The 19,950-nt window shown below is 41.0% G+C and overlaps 1 protein-coding gene across 19 annotated transcripts in view; it reads left to right on the top strand.

Annotated features, from left to right (window-relative positions):
• The first annotated feature begins 3,027 nt into the window (after positions 1–3,027).
• Positions 3,028–19,950, top strand: part of CDC42BPA (CDC42 binding protein kinase alpha) — a 141,784-nt gene continuing 124,861 nt past the window's right edge. For 17 of the 19 annotated variants that reach the window (XM_015856965.3, XM_015856960.3, XM_015856966.3 and 14 more), the window contains exon 1: positions 3,795–4,558. In XM_015856965.3, coding sequence (XP_015712451.2) covers positions 4,381–4,558 — 178 coding nt within the window. In that variant the 5' untranslated portion in view covers positions 3,795–4,380. Of the gene's footprint in view, positions 3,561–3,794; positions 4,559–19,950 lie in introns of those variants that run through there. The other 2 variants (XM_015856962.3, XM_085542767.1) reach the window with 2 other exon arrangements.

Raw genomic sequence — 19,950 nt, forward strand, 5'->3', positions numbered from 1 at the left:
AACCTTGATTCTTCTCCTCTTCTTTAACACCAGAGGCTATTTTTGTTTCTCCTCACAGCACAGCATCCTTGGATACCTTGGTAGGGACAAAAGCACTCCACGTCTTTAAAGAAAATTGTATCCTGATGATGACCACGTTCTCATTAACTTTCAATGAAGATCAAATCAAAGGAGCTAGGCTGATATTGAACCAGTGAAGTGAGATCACTATGATGCAATTTGTCTCCTTGCTAAAATTAGTCAGTTCAGCCATTCACAGAAAATGCACTGTAAATGAGTCTCTAAAGAGCAATAAAAGAAGCATGAGAGAAGAGAAAAATGCTGTATTTACAATGTTTATGCACACATATACATTCACAATCACTGTTTTGGGAATAAGTAAATAATAACTATTGATTTTGCCAGGTACCATATAAAGCTTGTACTTTGACTTTACTGTAGACCTCACAAGAGAAATGTTTTGGGAAGGCAGTTAAAGAGGAAAAGAAAAAACTTTACAAGTTTTTAACAACCTGAAAGCAAGTGACTAACTACATTACTATAGGTACTGAGACTAACTTACTTCTGTGATAGAATTGTTAGCTTCATTGAAGAGATCTCTCTGTCCACTAGGATTAAGCTTGCCTCAGTGGTAAGATCTACATGGAATGACAGTACTACAGATATTAGAGAAAGATTTGACCGCTTTGCACATGCATGTCTTCAGAACCATCCTTGTCAGCAACCAATGTTATCTGAATTCTCTTATAACAACTAAAGTTATTACCATCTTTCAGATGACAGCAATAGAACCTCCTTTCAAGTTGAACCAATTTGTGTCTAAATACACATTCTCTAAACAGTATTCACACAGAATACTGCCCAAACTCTCCTCAGAAGATGAATTGCTCTATCAGTGCAAACATTGTCTACAAAGTGAAGTTCTGGAGAGCAGAAAATTCTGGATGCAAAATTTCGTGAATAAATAAAGGCTATTCTTGAGCACTTGTCCCTGAACATGGAATGGATCTAATAAGTAATAAGAGAAGTGTAAGGGATTGCTCTTAAATGATTTGCATGACAATAGCAAATATCTGCAGCATTTCACCCAAACCAACAAATCTCACATCCCCAGAGATAAAAGGCTGTTTACTCTATTATGCTAACATGGAGTTTTGCAACACTCAACATACACATTGTTAATGCATAAACTGTATTGTTTCAGCTGCAGCCTCCTCATCCCCCACTATTCCCTCTGTTGCTATCAGCTTTCTTAATTTGTTGTGTGACGTGTATTTATTTTTACCCTTTCTTATTTTTTTTCTGTGTGTAAACATCTGCAAAGCTAAAATAAGCAAGTATGATTGTGATTTTATTAAAACAAGAATAGAATGAAATTAACACGTGATAATTATCAAAGACAGAGGGACATGTTTGCACAATTTGTGTGTGTAATTTCGAGATGTGGTATAACTTCATGACAGAACATAAGAGAGAGAAAGAACTTCTGAGTTTTACACTTCAGTCCTTCTGCCTGTTTCCTAAATATTCTTGACCAACATCTCTTTTGTATTCCTTCTTAAAAAATCAATAACATGTATTTACAATCCTGTGGGAGTGTTGTGAGAATTATTTATCTAGTACAAAGGTAATTCCCAGCAAATGAAAGCGCTGCTGGTTGCTGTTCCTATTACCTATTCCTCACACTTCCTGTGACAGAACTGCTGACTGGAGCCTACCAAGCATATCACACTTCATTGTGGGAACTGCTAACATATTTTTGGACAAATTGTAGGCTATCAAATGATTAGAGAACAGTTATTTATTTATTTATTGTTTTAATTTGATTGTGGTTTAAATGGAATGATTTTAGCATACAAAATTTACCCTGTACCTCCTGCAGCCTCACTTGAGCTGGAAGCAGGCTGAAAAGAACTGTCCTAATGTGTAACTTCTAAGTGGCTCCGATAGAAACAAGGGTTAAACGTTAACAGAAATAAAGGGAAAGTGAGTGCCTTTGCTAGGTATCTTTAAGAGGCGATTCTTGCTTGTTTGCAAACATTTAGTCTGTAATTAAAACATGGGAAGACTTTATTAATGGTTGAGTAAAGCACAGTAACATAAGTAAATAAATGAAATATCCACACCCATCATACTTCTGGCAGCAGTTCTTTAGTTCACTTCCCTACCAAGCAGTGCCAAAATCCAAGGAGCTCACATCCTTTTAACTCTTTATGTTCTTCTTTTCCCCTCCACAACGCTATTATTGGTAAATGTTCAATACAAACTTGGCTGATGGGTCCTTGGCTCTCCTACAGGCAGTGCTATCAGATCAGTGCTATCAGATCAGGTCAATCAACCCTGGCAAGAGCAATTTACTTTTATTGCCATCACCAGACATTTCCACCCCCAGGTTTGATTCTGATTTCCACAGATTCCGTGGAGAGTCAGCAGGAAACACCTCACCCTCTCTGAAGGTTTCTGTGTAAAAAGACTTTAGAATTAAATTATCTGTACACCTCTCGCTCCATTCACCACAATGTGGTAGGATTGGGCTTCTTCCTCAATGACCCGCGGCTGCACAGCACATGGCTGCCGGAATTATCACAGAATTATCAGGGTTGGAAAAGACCTAGAAGATCATCTAGTCCAACCATTACCAATACTTCCCGGCTAAATCATGTTCCTCAACACAACATGTTTCCTTCGCCTTCTGAGGAAGAGTGAGCTTGACTTGCAAGCTGATGTACAGGTGATACTTCAACCTGAGCGCGACCCCACATCTCCCACTCCTCAGGGGAGGCCATTCGCTGCCCTGTACTCCGACAACTGCCATTTTCCACCTCTGGAAGACAGAGGCCTTGCTCCACTAGAGCACACGGCCTCTCCGGTGCGCTGTGAGGACGGCTGCGATCCCCGCGGAGCCGGAGCCGAGTTGAGCTCCGGATGTGCCCCATCACCCGGCGTCTCCTCCCTCCCTTCCTCCCTCCGCCCGGTCCCGCCCGTATCCCTGCATTCCCCGCTCCAGCATCCTCCCCTTTCCTCGCTTCCCTCCTCCCCTCAATCCCATCAGTAGCGGCGGCGCCCGGGCTCGGCTCCCCGCGCTGCGGCGGCGCTCGGCGGCGGCTCCCCTCCCGCCGCGGCCGCCATGTTGGGCAGCTGCGAGCTCGGCGGCGGCTGCTGCGTGTGACCGCGGGAGGGAGGCAGGGAGAAGGCGACGAGAACGGGAGGGACAGAGGGCGGCAGGGAGGCGGCCGTCCCCGCGCCGCCGCTCGGCGCACGCACGCACACACACGCCGAGAAGGAAGGATGCCCTTTGCCTGTGCAGGCGAGGCCGGACAAGCATCTCCTCGCCGCTGGGAGTGAAGCCGCCGCCGGGGCCTCCCGGCCTGCAGCCAGAGCGGGGCCGCCGCGTTCCCTCCGCGGAGGAACAGCAGGAGGAGCGGGGCGAGCGGCCATGGGGCGGCTCTGACAGGGCTCCGGGCGTTATCCAGCCGCCCTTCGGCGCAGCAGAGGAGGAGAGGGCGGCGATGAAGACTTTAGTTTTTTCCAATCCCTGAAAGGCCTTAAAAGGAGACTCGGTAAGGAGGAGGAGGAGGAGGAGGAGGCGGCAGGGGACGGCTCCCCGGGGCAGGACGTGGCTGCGCCCTGAGGAGGGGCCCCACCCCCACGGACCGCCGGGCGCTGCCCCTGCCCGGGAGGCCGAGGCCCAGGCGGCCGTGCCGCTCCCCGCCCTGTTGTCCCCCCCTACATCAATATATCTATTTATTCTTTTTTTTTTTTCCTTCTTCTTTTTCATTGCCTTCTTCCGATCCTTTTTTTTTTTTTTTTTTTTCTTGGAAGCGAAATCCGATGCGGCCGGAATGGGGCTTTTACACTTTAATGATGCAGTGGGATTCGTTTCAGGGTTGTGTTGCATGATCTGAATTTTGAATGAAGGAGAAGGACGTTTTTAAAGATATAAAAGCTTACATCCATCTACGTGCAGTAAAATCGGTGTCAGGAAGTCCTGGTGGAATTTCAGAGTGATTATTGTCACTGAAGTGTCAAAAGAAGCGATCTATTTTTCCTTATTAAGCATATTAGAAGATTTTTTTCTTTATTTTCTTAAATTAAAAAATTCTATATACGCCTATATATGTACATATATATATACACGCACTCACACACGTAGTGTTTATCTGTGCGTGCCTGAAACTTCCCAGGGCTCAGCCCCAGGCTGGGAGCCGAGGTGGGCAGTAAATAAGGCACCACCAGGGCTTGACACTTTGTAACGAGTACTGTCGGCTTCTTTTCAAACAAGACCTTGAAAAGCTGGTTTTTGGATTATTATTATTTTTTTTTCTGGACGAAGTAATAATAATAATTAAAAAGGAAACCCCATTGCAAACTGAAACAACCATGTCTGGAGAAGTGCGTCTGAAGCAGTTGGAGCAGTTTATTTTGGATGGGCCGACTCAGACTAATGGGCAGTGCTTCAGCGTGGAAACCTTGCTGGATATACTCATCTGCCTGTACGACGAATGTAACAATTCCCCTCTGAGAAGAGAGAAAAACATCCTCGAGTATCTAGAATGGGGTGAGTTGCAATATATGTCGTGTACGTCTGTCGTTGTTCTTGTCTGCTTTGTTATTTATGTGTAAGGGGGGGTTGTGCAGAACTTGGTGTTTTACTGGGCAGTGTTATCGTTTGTGCTGTATTTGAACGTGCTGGTGCTAAAAAGAAATCCGTATGGGTTATTTATCTCTAAGCTATGCTTTTTCTTTAACCTGATTTACCTAATTCTGGTATATGAAGCCTGTTTCCGCGCCTGTAGGCCCAACTGTTGAGCTTCGTATCCTAAAGCTAGTGGGAATGTAGAAGAATGGAAGATAAATCCCCTGATACCTGGAGAAAGGATCAGTACACAACCCTCTGCCTTGTGTCTGCAGTCACAGCTATACTGCTTTAAAATAGAAGGTATTAATCAAAGAGAAAATCCTTCAGCTCTCTTAAAGGAAATGCCTGAAGTGTCTGTGAAAATGGAGAAAAATACGTTCTTTTCTATGATGGAATTGCTGGTTTAATTACCTGGAGTTGAAAAGTAGAATGAAATTGGTCTTCACCATCCCCCATTCCATTTTCTTGTTTAATTTTAGAGGGGTATTACAGTGGTTATAGGTCTTAAAACGAGAACAAGTGGATTGCAGTTCTTCTCGAGTTATCACAGGGCTGCTTCTTGTTATTTGTTCTTAATTCATTTTCCTCCTCCAAAGCATAGGTGAAAAACAGAAGGTGCATCTGACACAAGAACCTCGATGTTAATGCTTACTGTATGTGACCTTCAAAGTTCAAAGTCTTTGCTGTTCTTAAGCATTTACATTCGGAACTACTTATCACATCTGGTTTGTAATAAATACATCAGCAGGCTACCTGTCTTTAGAAAAGCACATTTCAAACCATAGCAGGTTAATGAGCTGCTTGAGCTCCTCCTAATGAAGTCACTGAGGACAGACATTGTTTTGATAACTGATCTAACAACTGGAGGCTGATAGGTGTGTGTTGTGTGTGTTTTATTTTCCTGTTCCTCACTGTAGTCAGACTGACATCTGAAGGGCATCTGACTCAGTAATTAAGTTTCGTACACTGTTCATATTGCACTTGTCTTTGTTTTCTTATTATCAGAAGGAAAAGCCTATAATTAATGCATTCTAGCTAAGGAGGAAATAGTCATTAAAGTACTTCCGAAGAATCTTCACTTTAAAATTGTGGCATACAGAAGCTATGGAAGAGTTGGAAAATACACTGACTCACAGTACTTTTTGTATGCAGGAGTGTAGTCTGCAGTGCACTTAGCGAGCTGACAGCCTGTAAATAATAATAATAAATTAACCGTGTCAATAGAATTAGAATAACAGTGTTTGGAGCCCATCTTGGTGAGTTGCTGCTACTTTTAAGGTTATCTGTTGGGGGGAAAAAATGCATCACTCCGAGGGTCACACAGTACCTGAAGATTTCTGCTCATGGAAATAACGTGCTGCTTTGGAAAGGCTGGAAGGAGGTTTCATACTGGCCTGCTTTTCCTGCTACTTTCCTGCTGCCCCCTTCCAGCTATGCCTTAGCTTCAGATTAAAGCAGTCCCTCCCATTTTCAAGGTAGTGTTGCCAGAGTCCTGTGTTTCCTGGCAGCTCTGCTCTCTAGACTTAAAACTAGAGATTTTTCAAGAGGGTTTGTGAGGTGAAATGTAGGAGCAAAGGTTTCTAGTGCCTGCTGTTGAAAGTGTCCAGATGAATGATGTCTTTATCATACAAACTCTGTTGAGTTGTCTCTGCTGAAAGCCAGCGCTCCTTGTGAAACCAGCAGCCCCTGGTGTTTCTGTTCGGATGAAGGGCTCAGCAAAACCAGGTTATTACAGAAGCTCTGTGTGCTTCAGCTCTTGGGTGAGGTGAGCGGACTGCAGGCATCCTGTTCTTTGATACCATCATAACCTCACATATCTCTTTGCCAGAGAAGTGAAACAATGTAAATGATGGATTACTGAGAGGGTATATGTGCTTTAAAAGTCAGAAACACACTGAGCAGTGGCAGCAGTGGAAAGCTGGCAGCTAGAAATCATGCTTTCTGTCATGGCCTCCATCAGTGAATTGATGTCTAAGGGTTTTCAACTCTTCTTTTTTTCAACTTATCTACTCAATCATTAGGGAATATAATACCAATTTTACTCCAGGGCATTGTGCTAACTCTTTGTTTTGAATATACTGTGTGAAATTGAATATGTATTAATCTATTTCTCCCATCAGTGAAATAAAACTTGGTGCCTGGTATATCATCTGGTGGGTGTCGGCGCTGTTGTGGAAAGACATGGGCTTATGCCAAGCATTCACAAGTCTGCATTATTACTGCCAGTAGTTCAGTCTGCAGTTATTGGAATTAGTCTTGGAGTGGTATGAATTGTTTGTTGTGTTTGTGCATTTACTAATTACAAAATACAGATTTACTCCAGAGCATTACTCATCTTCCCAAGTTCTGACTGTGGATGCCCCGTCCTTGGAGGTGTTCAAGACCAGGTTGGACGGGGCCCTGGGCAACCTGATCTAGTAAAGGTGTATGTTTGGTGGCCCTGCCAGGCAGGGGGGTTGGAACTACATGATCCTTGAGGTCCCTTCCAACCCGGGTCATTCTGTGATTCTGTGTGATTCTGTGACTTCTAAAAACTGATTTACTCCTAGAAAAAGTAATTTTACTTTCTTATGGCTAATAAATATCTATTTGGTGATCATAGGCTACTTTTGAATACCATAAGAATTTACTGTTTTTTGGTTTATAGGTAGCACTGTTGGTCTGTTTGATTTAGTGGATTTTTTGTTAGGGGCTGTGCATTTTTGTTTGAACTACTGTAGGTCTGAGATGCTTCATTTCATGTGAAAAAACTGAATGTCCACAGCACAGTGTGAAATTTGGGGGGGTGAAAGATTTAGAAACTATTCTATCATTGAAAAGCTGATGTGGTCTTAGCAATAGCCACATGACTGCTGCTATATTTAGGGGAGCTAAGAAGTTCGCGCTCTGGTTCTTGGATCTTTTTAGGACTGTTCCATGAACAGCCCTAAAACTAGTTCTAGACCTCACTAAAAATGAAGCAAGATAAAACAGATGAGTATCTGAGCTGGTTTTTCATCTTTTGTTTTGGAGTGATTTTACAAGATTAGCTCAGCAAGTGGGGAAAGGGAAGTTTCTGCAATGGGTCTGAGCTACAGCTTCACAGGTTTTCAGTCACTTTCAAGTGCATGAAATGACTTCAATTTGAAGTGCCACATCAATTATTTTGCAATTTAGAATCTGCATTTTAAAATCATTTTTTTTATTTAAAGTGTAAACAATTAGTTTGCCCATTTTTAGATGTGATTTGCTTTGTGCTGTGCTAATAATTTGATGTTGTTTATTTCACATAGGAGCTGTAGCTGCAGAAATGCCCTTGGAAACAATCAGTGTGTTTGAGTTCTGATAGCTAATTAGGGCACAATTTGAGATCATGGGAAGGAAACAGAACTCCTACACTTGGCTTGTTCTACGTATTTGGTGGTAGCTTTAATTTTTATCTCTGTTGACAGCATTTGTGATCTAGAAATGGGATTGGCTAATTTTAGCAACCCGGGCTTAGCTGAAAAAGCCATTGGAGGTTCCAGGCATTTTGCTTTTTCTTTTCTACTTGTATATGAGTTACTCACTGTTACTTAAGACTCGGGAAGGTAAATGCAGGCTGATGAGCTCAACTTGAAAGAAAAAATATGCTAGAAAGTAGCATTAGAACTTTTGTGATCTACGAAATGGCCTTTACATTGACAACAGTTTGAAATGACTAAGAAGAAATTGGATCAGTTTTACTTAGGATGCATTAATAGAGAAATAGAGAAAACTTTTCTAATGTATGTGGAGATATAAAGGAAGGAAGATGCAGGGAACTACAAATGGCACGGTGAGGTCAGTGACTCAATTCAGTCTATTCTTGTGTGACAAATGTAAACTGTCCTTTACAGTATTTGTTTCCTTTTGGTTTTCCCTGCCTTTGGTAGATGGCTACAATTGTTCTAGTTTCATCTTTAATGGAATTGAAATGCTGGGATAATTGGGCAGTGCTGTTAGGGTCGCAAATTGGACTGTCAGCTTTGCTCGCGTGCTTCTGTTATTCAGATGTGCAGCATCTCTTCTGGCCTTTGAAAATGGTTCTATGTTGTATAACTTTCCTTAAGTCAAAGCTGTGGAGATACTGTGCTCTCCTTGTAGAGCTCTCTAAAGCAAAATAGCATGCCCACTTTCTGGTTTGTTTTTAGATATTATTAACAAGAGAAAACTTGTTTATGGACTTCTATACCCCTTCTCTGTTATTCATCTGTTTGTAAGTCACAAAAGAAATCGCAGATATTTTCAGATACGATTTGCTTCTATTTTCTTTCTAAAAGAGACTTAAAAGAATCCTTTACTTAGGTCCCATTTTTTTTGCAAAGGCATCAGCAAAAGACACAAGTCTCATCTTCTTTGTTGGTTGGTTTGTTTGTTTTTTAAATTAGATGTTAGTACTAAGTGCTATCTAAAGAATTGAAATATGTTTTGCCATAAAAATGACATTTTAGGAATAACTGTTGATGCCTTCCTACTAGAGTTGGGAGCGTGACTGGGTCTGAATGATGTGAGAACAGCTATTAAATTCTATTTATGAAGGAAGGGTGGGCATGTTTCCTGTCAAGGCACTTTGTGTGCTTGACCAAAGGTGAGTGGTGTCATTGCCTGCAGTGGAGGTATATGGAAGTATGGGGAGCCATCAGCGTACAAGTCATTGTGGCATTCTTGACTTGCAAATTTCAGCCATTGTTGGCCATAATGCATAATGAAATTACCCATTTGCATTAGCTGTTGTTTCTGCTGTATATTTGAAGCTAGCAATTAAATGCTTTTTTATTGATTAGTGTGAAAGGAGGTTCTTGAGTACTGCCAAATAGAAGTGATCTCCAAATCTGTGTTACGGAACATTGGATGAACAGTGCTTATGGAGATAATAGATTGATAATAATTATTTTAATGAAAGAAATAATGTGTTATTGTAAAATACATAGGAAAGGAGTTTAACGCAGCTGCAAGCCCACACACCTTTCTGTTAGGTAGCTGTGTGCTCAACCTTTGTGTTTTGGTAACTGTGACCTTATGAGCATTAATTTCAGTTCTGATTTTTGTCTTGTACAGAGGAAAGCAATTACTGTAAATTAATCAACAGTTATGGTGTGCTGAAGTGAAATGTGAGGCCATCCAGTTATTTCTTGTTGTTTTACATTAGGGTTAAATCCAGATTACAGAAGAATGAGACATTAACCCACTGTGACAGCCTTGTTTCCTAAATATCTTCACATTGCACCAAGCTTTTTGCACCTTTTAACTTAAATTTAAGTTCCTTTTGTTCCTTTGGAATTGAGGAGCTTAGACTGGGACACTCGAACTTAGGCTGACTGGCTTTTAGGCTGACTGGCTTCTGTCGGTGATGTCCTTTTAATTGCAGAGGAGCTTGCCTTGCTGAGGTAGAAAGGCTTCTAATACTTCCACATTCAGGAATTTTAGGCATGCCTTTATTCTGTGCAGAAATTCCTAGTATGCTTTGGTCTAACAGGGACAAATGGAGAAATACAATGATTTGAGCTGGTTTGCTCAGTGTGCGCTATAGCTCTCACAGCAAAGCAAGCAATTCCCTGCTACTAAGATGCTCTACATGGGTGTTAAGCCATTGGGTTGTTTATGGGTTGGTGTAACTGTAACAAGCAGTGCTGCAGTAGGCTAAAGGTGTGTTTGTGTTCTTAACCTCTGCATAACATTGAGCACTGAGCGTGTGTACCTTATTGAAACTCTGCGTCATCTCTTGTCTTTTCTCTCCTGAATTTTACTGACACTCTTTTATAACTGTAGCCTATCATTAGTTCATAGTTGACTGAAAGAAGATACTGTGCCATAAGAACAATGAACCGCTTTGTCTCAGTGTTGTTTAGTAATTTGGAATATCTATATGTACAGAGAGAAGCTGCCTTTCTTTTTGAAGCTTGATCTTGTGTCCATAGATTGGTACCTGAATTCTGAATTGTAACAGCAAATAGAAATGATATCACTTTTGTCAACCTACGGCTGGATGGTCAAGTGTTAGTGTTACTGATATTTGATGGCAATTAAATTGCAAGTAAAAATTCCCTGGTACAAAGTGGATGCAGGCTGTCCCCAAAGTTGTTGTTTTTATTCCTCACATTATTTTCTGCAGATTGACTCTGCAAATCACACTGGATGTAACACTGCAAAATATTCACCCATACATAGCAACCCTAATGACTTTTAAACAGTAAAAGATGTACCACCTCTAATGTCTTTTTGCACGGTGAGCTTCTAGAATCAATTAGCTTCGGTTTGCCAAGCCATGAAACCTGGCCATAAAATGGTACAATGCGTAGCTGAGCCAGAGTGAGAAGAAGAGGCCAACTCCTGGACTCCCAGCTCTTTTCTTTGGGCACGTTAGGCATATCTTCCCTGAGCGCTTCTGCTTGTTCCATTTGATATCCTGGCTGAACAACCAGTATATTCTGTTCTGCTCAGGTTTAACTTACATCAACATCTTATTTTACTGAAATCCTCAGTAAGCTTAGGAATGCTACTAATGTGGTTGAAAATGTGAGCGAATTAGGTCAGTCACGTGCAAATTTTTGTTAACTGCAAGGTTTTTATTTCAAATAGTTTAATGATGACATTAAATGTAGTGAGAACTGCTCAGAGTAGCCCGCTTGCTTATTTCCAGTAATGCAGATTAATGTGCTTTACTAGTGGTGACTGGAAAAAATCCTCCTAAGGTGTATCCAGACTACATAGATGTTGTGATCCCTGACTGTTCCTTATCCGTACTTCCCCAGGCTTCCAGCTGAACTGAACTGAATTGTGTTACGCAGTATTGTAGGTTTCTTTTGTTCTTAAGCATTGGCTCCTATAGTGCTCCTTCTCACTGAGTTTTTGAGAAGTGTTTGATCCAGAGTTTGTGTGTGTTATGAACTGCTGCAGGCTGGTTGGGGGACGGGAGAGACCTTTCCTATGGGATATTTATTTTGCCTGGTAACTTAGTACAAAAATGTAGTCATTCTTTTGATGGAAAGAGGAGGTGAGTTTAGAGCGGCATTCTAAATGGAAGGGAAACGTTGTTTCAGTGGAGGTTGTATGAGCATTTTCTCTGTGTGAAGTGAAATTCTTGATGAATATTCCCTCACTGTTATTCCCATGTTCATCCTTTTCATCCTAAAATCTTTCCTTGCTCCATCCTTTTGTGGCTGCCCTCTTTGCTGTCCTGCTGCCCTTCTGATGGCTCCTGCTGATCGTAATTCAGTTCCACATGTAGTGTGGGACCCTCAGGTTTCCTTTCTAAGCATTTTTCATGGATAATACTGTTCTAAAACAAAGCTTTAGTTTGTCTTATGCTGAGGCTACCTTTTCTTCTTCCCAATGACCATTCTTTTGCTTTCAACTGAGCAAAGTCTTTTTATCCTTCTGATATGACCTGGATATCCTGTCTCTGTCTGAACTTCCTATGGCCAAAACCATGGCTTCTGGATTTTTTTTCCCCTTTACTCAACTTAAAACTTGCATGATTTTATTGGTCAGGTTTCATAATGCAGAAATTAAGTGCAGAGAATGGTAAGAAAAAGCCTGTGTGTACTTTCTGCTGTGTGTAGATTACTTCTTCATATGCAAGTATAGCCACACATTGTTTTTTGTGAACTCCTTGGTTATTTCCTATTTGATTCGGTACGTATCAGTTGGTTTACTAATGTGAGCAGATAGTGCTGTAAGCTCTTGTAGGGCCGGGCTCTGGGGCTCTTTGTTCTGGCAGCAGTTAGAAATGATCTCTTTTGCCCTTGTGGTCTAAATGCAAAGACATGCAAAGTGAGAGCACAGCTTTATAACTTTAATACCTAACACTAAAATCAAGCGTTAATAGAAGCAGTAACAAAGACTTTCATTACGTGAATGCAAAGTGACTCAAGAAAATGTGATTTGTGCGTTTGGGACACGGTAGTTGCAAGGTATTTCATGCTGCTGCACTAAAGCCCTTTGGCCTTTTCCCTGTCTTTTGTAAATAAAGCACTGTGTTGTGTGAGTGTTTTGCAGGACACCTAGTAACAAGAAAAGGAGGAAATAGATGTTGGTATTTTAGTTGTAACTTTGCTGTTATCTTGGGTGGAGGCTGGTTGAGACCAGTCTGTCATCTCCCTCTGTTCTGCTGGTGCTTACTTGAACAAGAAGGGCATAATTCAGGCTAAAACTAACCCTGCACAAACGCACTGAAATCTGTTGGTCCAGTACGGTGAAGAGATGGTACTGGTGTTTGTAGTACAGGGAGAGGGATACCCCTAACCTGTATGGCTTTACCTACTGGAGCTTCTGTGATCCAAGTCCTGAGGCTGCCCCTAGGATCCCTACAGATGGGCAAGGAAGATGTAATTTAGAACTGAATTTTGATGTTAGCAGCTTTTTCAAGCAGGCATTTGATATCTGTCATCTCATCAGTTGTAGCCTAATCATTTACTCTTTGAGGGGGAAAAAGAGGGGCAGCAGGGACAAGAAATTGCTGATCTGCAGTCTAGCTGTGCTCTTCTTGCACTTCTGCCTTCCTTTTATTCAAAACTGAGGTAACTTAATGGAATTACTCAGTGTTACTGACAGCAGCACGTTCTGCTTGTAATCCTCAGCACTGTCACAGAATGGAACTAGAAGAAACTCCATTTTTCTTGACATTAGTACTTACAATTTTGCTTTAATTTTGCGGTGAGGATTTCTTATGGTGGAGTAGTCTGTTTCCAGGTGGGTTCTTTCTGCCTTACCTTGGTCATGTAGGTTACATTGGCACTAAACTTATTTAACAATGTGTGCGGTAATAGTAAGACTTAGAAAAGCTTCCTAAGCACCCTGGAATCTGTAGGATGTGTAACTTTTCCTAAATTCTCAATATATTCACTTCTGAAGCACAGTACATTTCTGATACTGCAATCTTCAAACAGTGTCAAGCCGTCATGTGGTTATTTGTAACTTGTTTAATTTTCTTCTGTGTCTTTTTTTCCCCACCACCTTATTAAAGAAATAGCAGATCAGTGGGCATTAAAGAAATAGCAGATCAGTGGGCTATTCGTAATGATAACTGTCATGATCAACAAAATTAAAATTTATGTTTTAATCAAGGAATTAAGCAAATGTTTCTTTTTTCATGCCACGGGTCTTTCACTGTACTGAGAGGTAACAGCTATGCGGAGTTTCTGCCCCACTCCCATTTGTTGTGTAAGGGAACCATTTTCCTGTTGCCCTCAGCCTGTAGAGTCACGCACTCTTACGGGGTGCGTTGGTTGTTCTTAGTATTGTTCCAGCGTCAAAATCGTTGCCTGTGGGAAATGGCAGAGGAAACTTGAGGGAGGTGGAAGATGGTAAATAAAGTTATTTTGGCACAGGTACAAGGATTTTCTTCTTGATGTGCTGATCATTGTTTATTAGCTTCAGTAGAAGCCAAGTCAAGCAACCCAACTGCACGTTTGTGTTGGGCATAAGCACCTACTGTAGGTATTTGGGGCTCCTGTGTGTGTGTTATCAAAGCCATGTAGCTATTCTGCATTGTGAAATACCCAATGGTCTTTCTTAGTTGTAAAATACGACTGCCGTATTTGAAATCTGTAATTATGCTGTTTGCAGACATCTTGAGCCTATGAATTTCAGCCTAGAAGGGCATGAATAGATGCAGATTCTCATCTTTCTGCTTCAGTGTCCACCTCACTCTGCTGTGTCTGGCACTTGTGCTGCTTTCCTCTCATTTAGAGAAAAATGGGATCGCTGCTGAAGAGCTCATTTCCCAGTGTCAGGTCTTTAGAAAGATAACATGTCTGAATGAGGATAGATTCACTGGGGATCTTTGGGAAAGGAGACTGCGTATTCCAAAATGAATATGTGTAAAATAGCAATTTGGATGGTATATGTGGAAGGCTGTGTGTACGTGCAGAGATATGAATTATGTATGTATGAAAACACTTGCAGTTCTTTTAATACAGTAAGCTTATACAGACTTCAAGTGGTGGGAGTTGCCTTACAACTGTGAAACAAAACAGTGGTACTGTCTAGTAGGAAGAGGAAAGCAACTGTAAGCAAAATCCTGCTCTTGTTTAATGGACATAAACATGATGTTAACTCACTGTTAACTCAGTTTGTGTTTGTCGCTGAGCTTTTAAAGTCAAACTACTTACTTGAAGGCATGAACTGGCTATATAAAAGTAGAGCTCAAATACTGTAGCTTTTTCTAGATGTCCACAAAGTATATTTCCTTTATTTTGATGCAGTTTTAAAAAGTGTACTTCAACAATGTATATTTCTTTCCAATTTGGGAAGGCTGTGAATGTTCTTTTATTTCAGTGATGCACTTCCTGGTGAGGAAGTCACATATGGTGGTGCTGGGTGCTCCTGTATATTGCCTTAAGAATCTGATGGAGCAAAGGGGGTGGTTATCAACCTCTTAAACATCTCCACAAAGAAACAGAGGCAGAATAGTGATTTATTGAAGGTGGTTCAAAAACACAGAGGGGAAGTAATTTTGTAAGGCCAAGGTTATTAAATAAGTTGCTTTCAAACTCTTTATTCCAAATCTTTGTAGCATTTACGGTGGGAACTGCTGGAAGTGTGGGCGGTTTGTAACTTCTGCTTCTGCCTTGTTTGTTTAGATTTTCATCGCGCTGTTTGGATACTCTTATTCTTGGTGTAATTGCTTAAGAGGGCGCCAAATCTCATTTTGTGATCCTGTTCCTGTGACACCACTTTCCTTTCTCTCCTGTGATTGTAGTACAGCACAGAACAGTGGCAATTGTTTTGTTTGAGCACAAGGGAAGTGCTGCAGTGGACAAGGCAGTGCTTGCCAGAATTGTGTTTGGAGCAGCTGTTGATGTATTGTGAGCTCAGCGCTCCAGAGACATTTTCATTTAGCTGGTAAGGAGGTTTGGATGTTGCTTTTCCAAAATCTCTCCTGTAGCCCAGTGAAGTGTGTGCACTCCAGTGCTGTGTCAGAGAGGTTCTTCCTAAGTGTCTGGTTTGTGCAGTGTGTTATGTTGTACCTTTAAATCTGGCGTCATACTCTATTTACTGAATAAGCCTTTGCTGACTCCTGCTGTGTGCAGGGCTCAACCTGAATAGGTTTGGAGAATACTGTTGGTGGTATCAGAGCATGCAACTGTTTGACCAGAACGTTCAGTTCAGAGAGGAGGAAAGGAACATTCGTTACGGTAGAAACTTTCTCTCCTTAAAACCTGGTATGTGTTCAGGAAGTGGAGTCTGACGGCAAGAGTGATAAGCAGAAATGCCTGATGAGTCTCCAGATAAAGCTTTAAAGGTGGCAACTCCCCTTGTTACGCACAGAAGTAACTCTCCCAGCAGTTGTAACCCAAGGATGAAGCAAGTCCTCAGGTGACCTCGGGCAGTCATTCGCTGAGGTAAAAAAGGCAGCATCAGACTTGTCACAATTACGGTTACTTCTGTGGATGAGGAAATCGCTCCTGCCTGCTTTTTTCCCCCCTTTTTGATCCTCATGACATGAGCACCTGCTTCCTGCCCATTCCCACTTACCTCCCTGCATGGAATCAATCTTAAAACAACAGTGCAAAATAAAGCTCTGTTCCTTGCTGTTAATGGAACTTTCAGTAAGAATGAGTGCTTCATAGTTGATTTTATTCTGATCTTTTTGTGATCGAGGACTTCTAAGCATGTTCTGAGGTTGTTTGGTGTGGGTTTTTTGTAGCAACTCAGCCATACCTTGTCAGAATAGGAATGCTGACCATCTACCTGTATTCTTACCTTCCCAGTACTGTAAAAGAACAACTGAAAAATTATTGTTGAGATAGCTGCTGCCTTCTAGACACAGTGTTGTTTTTGTAATATGTGATGTTTTGCATAATAAACGAGCATGCCTTGATTTGGGATACTAGGACTATAAAAGCTATTCCTTCTTTTGCTGTTGTTTGTGGAACTTCATGAATGAATGCGTGCTTTGAAATATCAGGCTGCACTAAAAAGAATTCGTTTTCTTGTTAGCGTGTGAGGAGTGGAATTGAGGATTTTAGTCCAGTCTTGGCTCTGTTAGCAGGTGGACGGGGAAAAGAGTAACTTTTAATGACTACTTTGGTGTTTGAAGTGAGCTTTCTTGAAAAAGGTGTTAATGCAGTAGTATTCAGCCAGACAACATGTCATCTGAAATAAGGGACAGTCGTTCACACCTGTGTAAAATCAAAGGCAGTGAGGGAAGCAGAGGGGGCTTGTTTGTTTATTTATTTATTAGAATGGAACAGTAACATTGAAGTGCCAACAGTGCAAAATGAGATACTATGTTAGTGTTTTGGAGAGCTTCAGTAGCTCATTTGTGGGTTTGCCGCTTTCTTCTGCTGGGTGTATCTGTGTATCTGAACTGCTGAGGAAGGGTGCAGAGCCAGTTGCTCATTGATTGGAGTTGCATAGAGAAGTTCTTCATGCTTCTGAAGGCTCTTGGGTCCTTTCTGTTTCTTAATCTCGTGTAACAGTAGTATAATACTCTTCTATTCCATTTTGTGGGGTCAGTGCTGTAGTATGTAAACTAGATTAAATGGAGAGTATAATCTCTGCTCACCCTTTTGGTTTGTCCTTTTGCTTCTTGTGCTTTAAGCGGTACTCCAGGACTCTGGATTACCATTCTCAGCACAGCCAAAATAATTTAATCAGCAGACTTTTATCAGCGCAGCCAAAATCTATATGTATTTTTGTTTTAATATACTTTTCTTTACCAAGTATAATAATAACTGTACTTTGTGTCTGTTTAATTCCTCAAAAAGACTACTGCAGGCTATTGCATTGCAAAGGAAATGTTTCTCCCTTGTGATTTCAATAACTGCTCACTTTGTGGTGCTTTGGGTATTATTAGCTGAGATGAATTTAAAACAAATAATTGAAAGAATAGTAATTGAAGTTTTTCTTTGTGACATTTTTAAGAGAAAGAAATACAAGAAAAGCTAAAGTGATTATTTATTTTTCTTTCTTCCCCTTTTACTTTCAAGTCTGTTAGTTCAGGAAGGAAACCATGACAAGAGAATCTCATCCATTGCTATTTCAGTGGTGCAGCAGAGTACTGGCATTCTGGTTGCCTTCAGGGCACTGCCCTCTGCTTAGCTCCTGCAGCAACATAGGACAAATGGATTGTATTTCAGACCTGTTGTTCCACTTTTGCTAAGGGTTTCAACTCCTTGCTGAACCTTAGCAGTTTATGAACTAAGTCTCTTCATATATTATGTGCCTTGCTTTTAAATGGTTTCAAGTCAGTGAAAAGACCTATGGGACCAAGTCTTGCTTACTGACCTCAGAATTATCCTAAGTGCTCTGTGCTTTGTTTGTAAAATGCTCTGTGTATTAACTATGACTAGAAAGTTAAGCAACAGTCATCTTTGAGATCTGGCTTGGTATGCTATTTCTGTTGTATTTGAGAACTTTGTATGAGATGTGAAGGAGTTGCCCACTGCCTGCAATTATCTCCATCTCAAACAGTCTCTAGTAAGACCAGGAGGCAGACTTACCTGTGAGTAAAGCCCAATTCATGCGTTCCTGCATTTTTCCTTGATGTCAGCTAGTATTTGGAAGACTCTTATCAAAGTAGGATCTCTTGATCAAGTGACTTGAGCTTCTTTTGGCCAGCCTATTGGTTGCTGTTTCGGTTATACACATGTACAGCTGGGCATCATAGCCTGACACTTGCATACCTGAGGGCAGTGAACTGATCGTGGGGTGAAATCTATGATAGCAGCAAAGCTTGCTTAGTAAATTGAAGATGTATTGTGTAACTGTACCTTGTGGAGCAGTCAGGAGATGGTTTAACTCTTTCCCAGAAATACAGCACCAGATCCTGAGGGTGTAAGAAGGGAATAAGAAATGACAGTGTTAGTGTCATGAAGAAGTTTGCATTGTGCTGCATGTGTCTCTGAAGTGTTTTGGCTTCATAAAGGCTTAAGCTAATCATAGCTCAATTGTGGCTCTGCATTTAAAGGTCAGGGAATTCCTTCTAGTTTGAAAAACAGGAAATGCAAATATTTACAATTTTAGCCAAAATTGCTCGTAGTGCATTTTATTCTCCAAACGAGAAGCTAAGATAGACAGTCACTGCAGTTTGGAGTCTTTCTGGGAATTTCTTTGAATGTTAAGCGTTCCTTTCTATGTTGTTTTTTCTTCCTGAACGCACTTGAGAGTAGTATTTGAAGCATCAGAAGCCAGGAGGAAGGAGCCATTGGCAGCTGCTCTTTACAGAGGCTCTGACATGGAGCAACTTTAAAGCATGCGGTAGGAAATAGGGAGGATGTTTGCTGCACCTGCCAGGGGTTGTGCTTGCTGGACTAGCTGGGAGTGTCAGGTTTAGAGGACAGATAGAAATTGGCTTTAGGAGCAACTTGAAGGCCATTTTCATGTAGGTGTATCATGAATATTATGCAAGTGGATTTAGGGTGAAAGATTTGATGTTATTGAAGTGATTTGGTAATACAGGAAACTTCTGAGTGTTATTTCCTCTGTTTCTTTAATATTTGAAATACGTTCATAATATCATTTATGATAAAAATACTAAATAATCATTCAAACATGAATGAGGATTGACAGAATTAACTATATGTATGTACTATATTTCAGCCTGTCTGCTTCCCACCACCCCACACCTTTTTCTTGTTGTGTAGGACAATAGGGATCTGGGAACTTACTGACACTGTGTTCTGGAGTAAGCTGTGATTTTTCAGAAAAGGAAAATGTTTTTATGGTGAAAGTGAATGATGCAATGGAGAATGTGATTCTTTTGCTGACTGCCTCAGAGTTCTTTTTGCAGTGCTGGAGCAGGTGACTTAACCACTTTGTATGTAGCCGTTAAATGTGTGTTCATCACCATCCACATCAGTTAATTGACTTCCTGGTTGAATTCACAAACCTCACTGCAGAGTAAGATGCGCTAATTCCAGGAATGCCCAGAATGTATTTTATCTGAGCACCGAGAAGATTATAGACTGCCATCATTCTCATGTTTGCCCCCTGTAATTTGTTACCATTCTAAAATTGACTTCTTAGCCGTCTCCTACTTATTTATCTTTGATTCATCTTTGTCCAGGCATAATTTTGTTGCAGTGAATAGTTCTTTTGTTTTGCAACAGGCTGTTTAGAAATTGTACATTATATGACATAACGTGGAGATCACAGGTATTTCTCTACTTTATTGTCAGTCAGAACAGCCAGTTTCCCTAAACACAGTAGGTACTTTTCTTGAATACAACTTCCGTTCTGGAATTTTATTTATTTTTATAAATAAATATAAATATTTTATCACTGGTAGCAGTGATAAAACATTTAGTTTGGCTTACTCAATGTCACTATATATATATTTTAGTGTAAGAGGGGCTGTGCTGAGT

This window comes from Coturnix japonica, chromosome 3, assembly GCF_054131305.1.
Source record: "Coturnix japonica strain WE chromosome 3, WE-NBRP24, whole genome shotgun sequence".
NCBI lineage: Eukaryota > Metazoa > Chordata > Aves > Galliformes > Phasianidae > Coturnix > Coturnix japonica.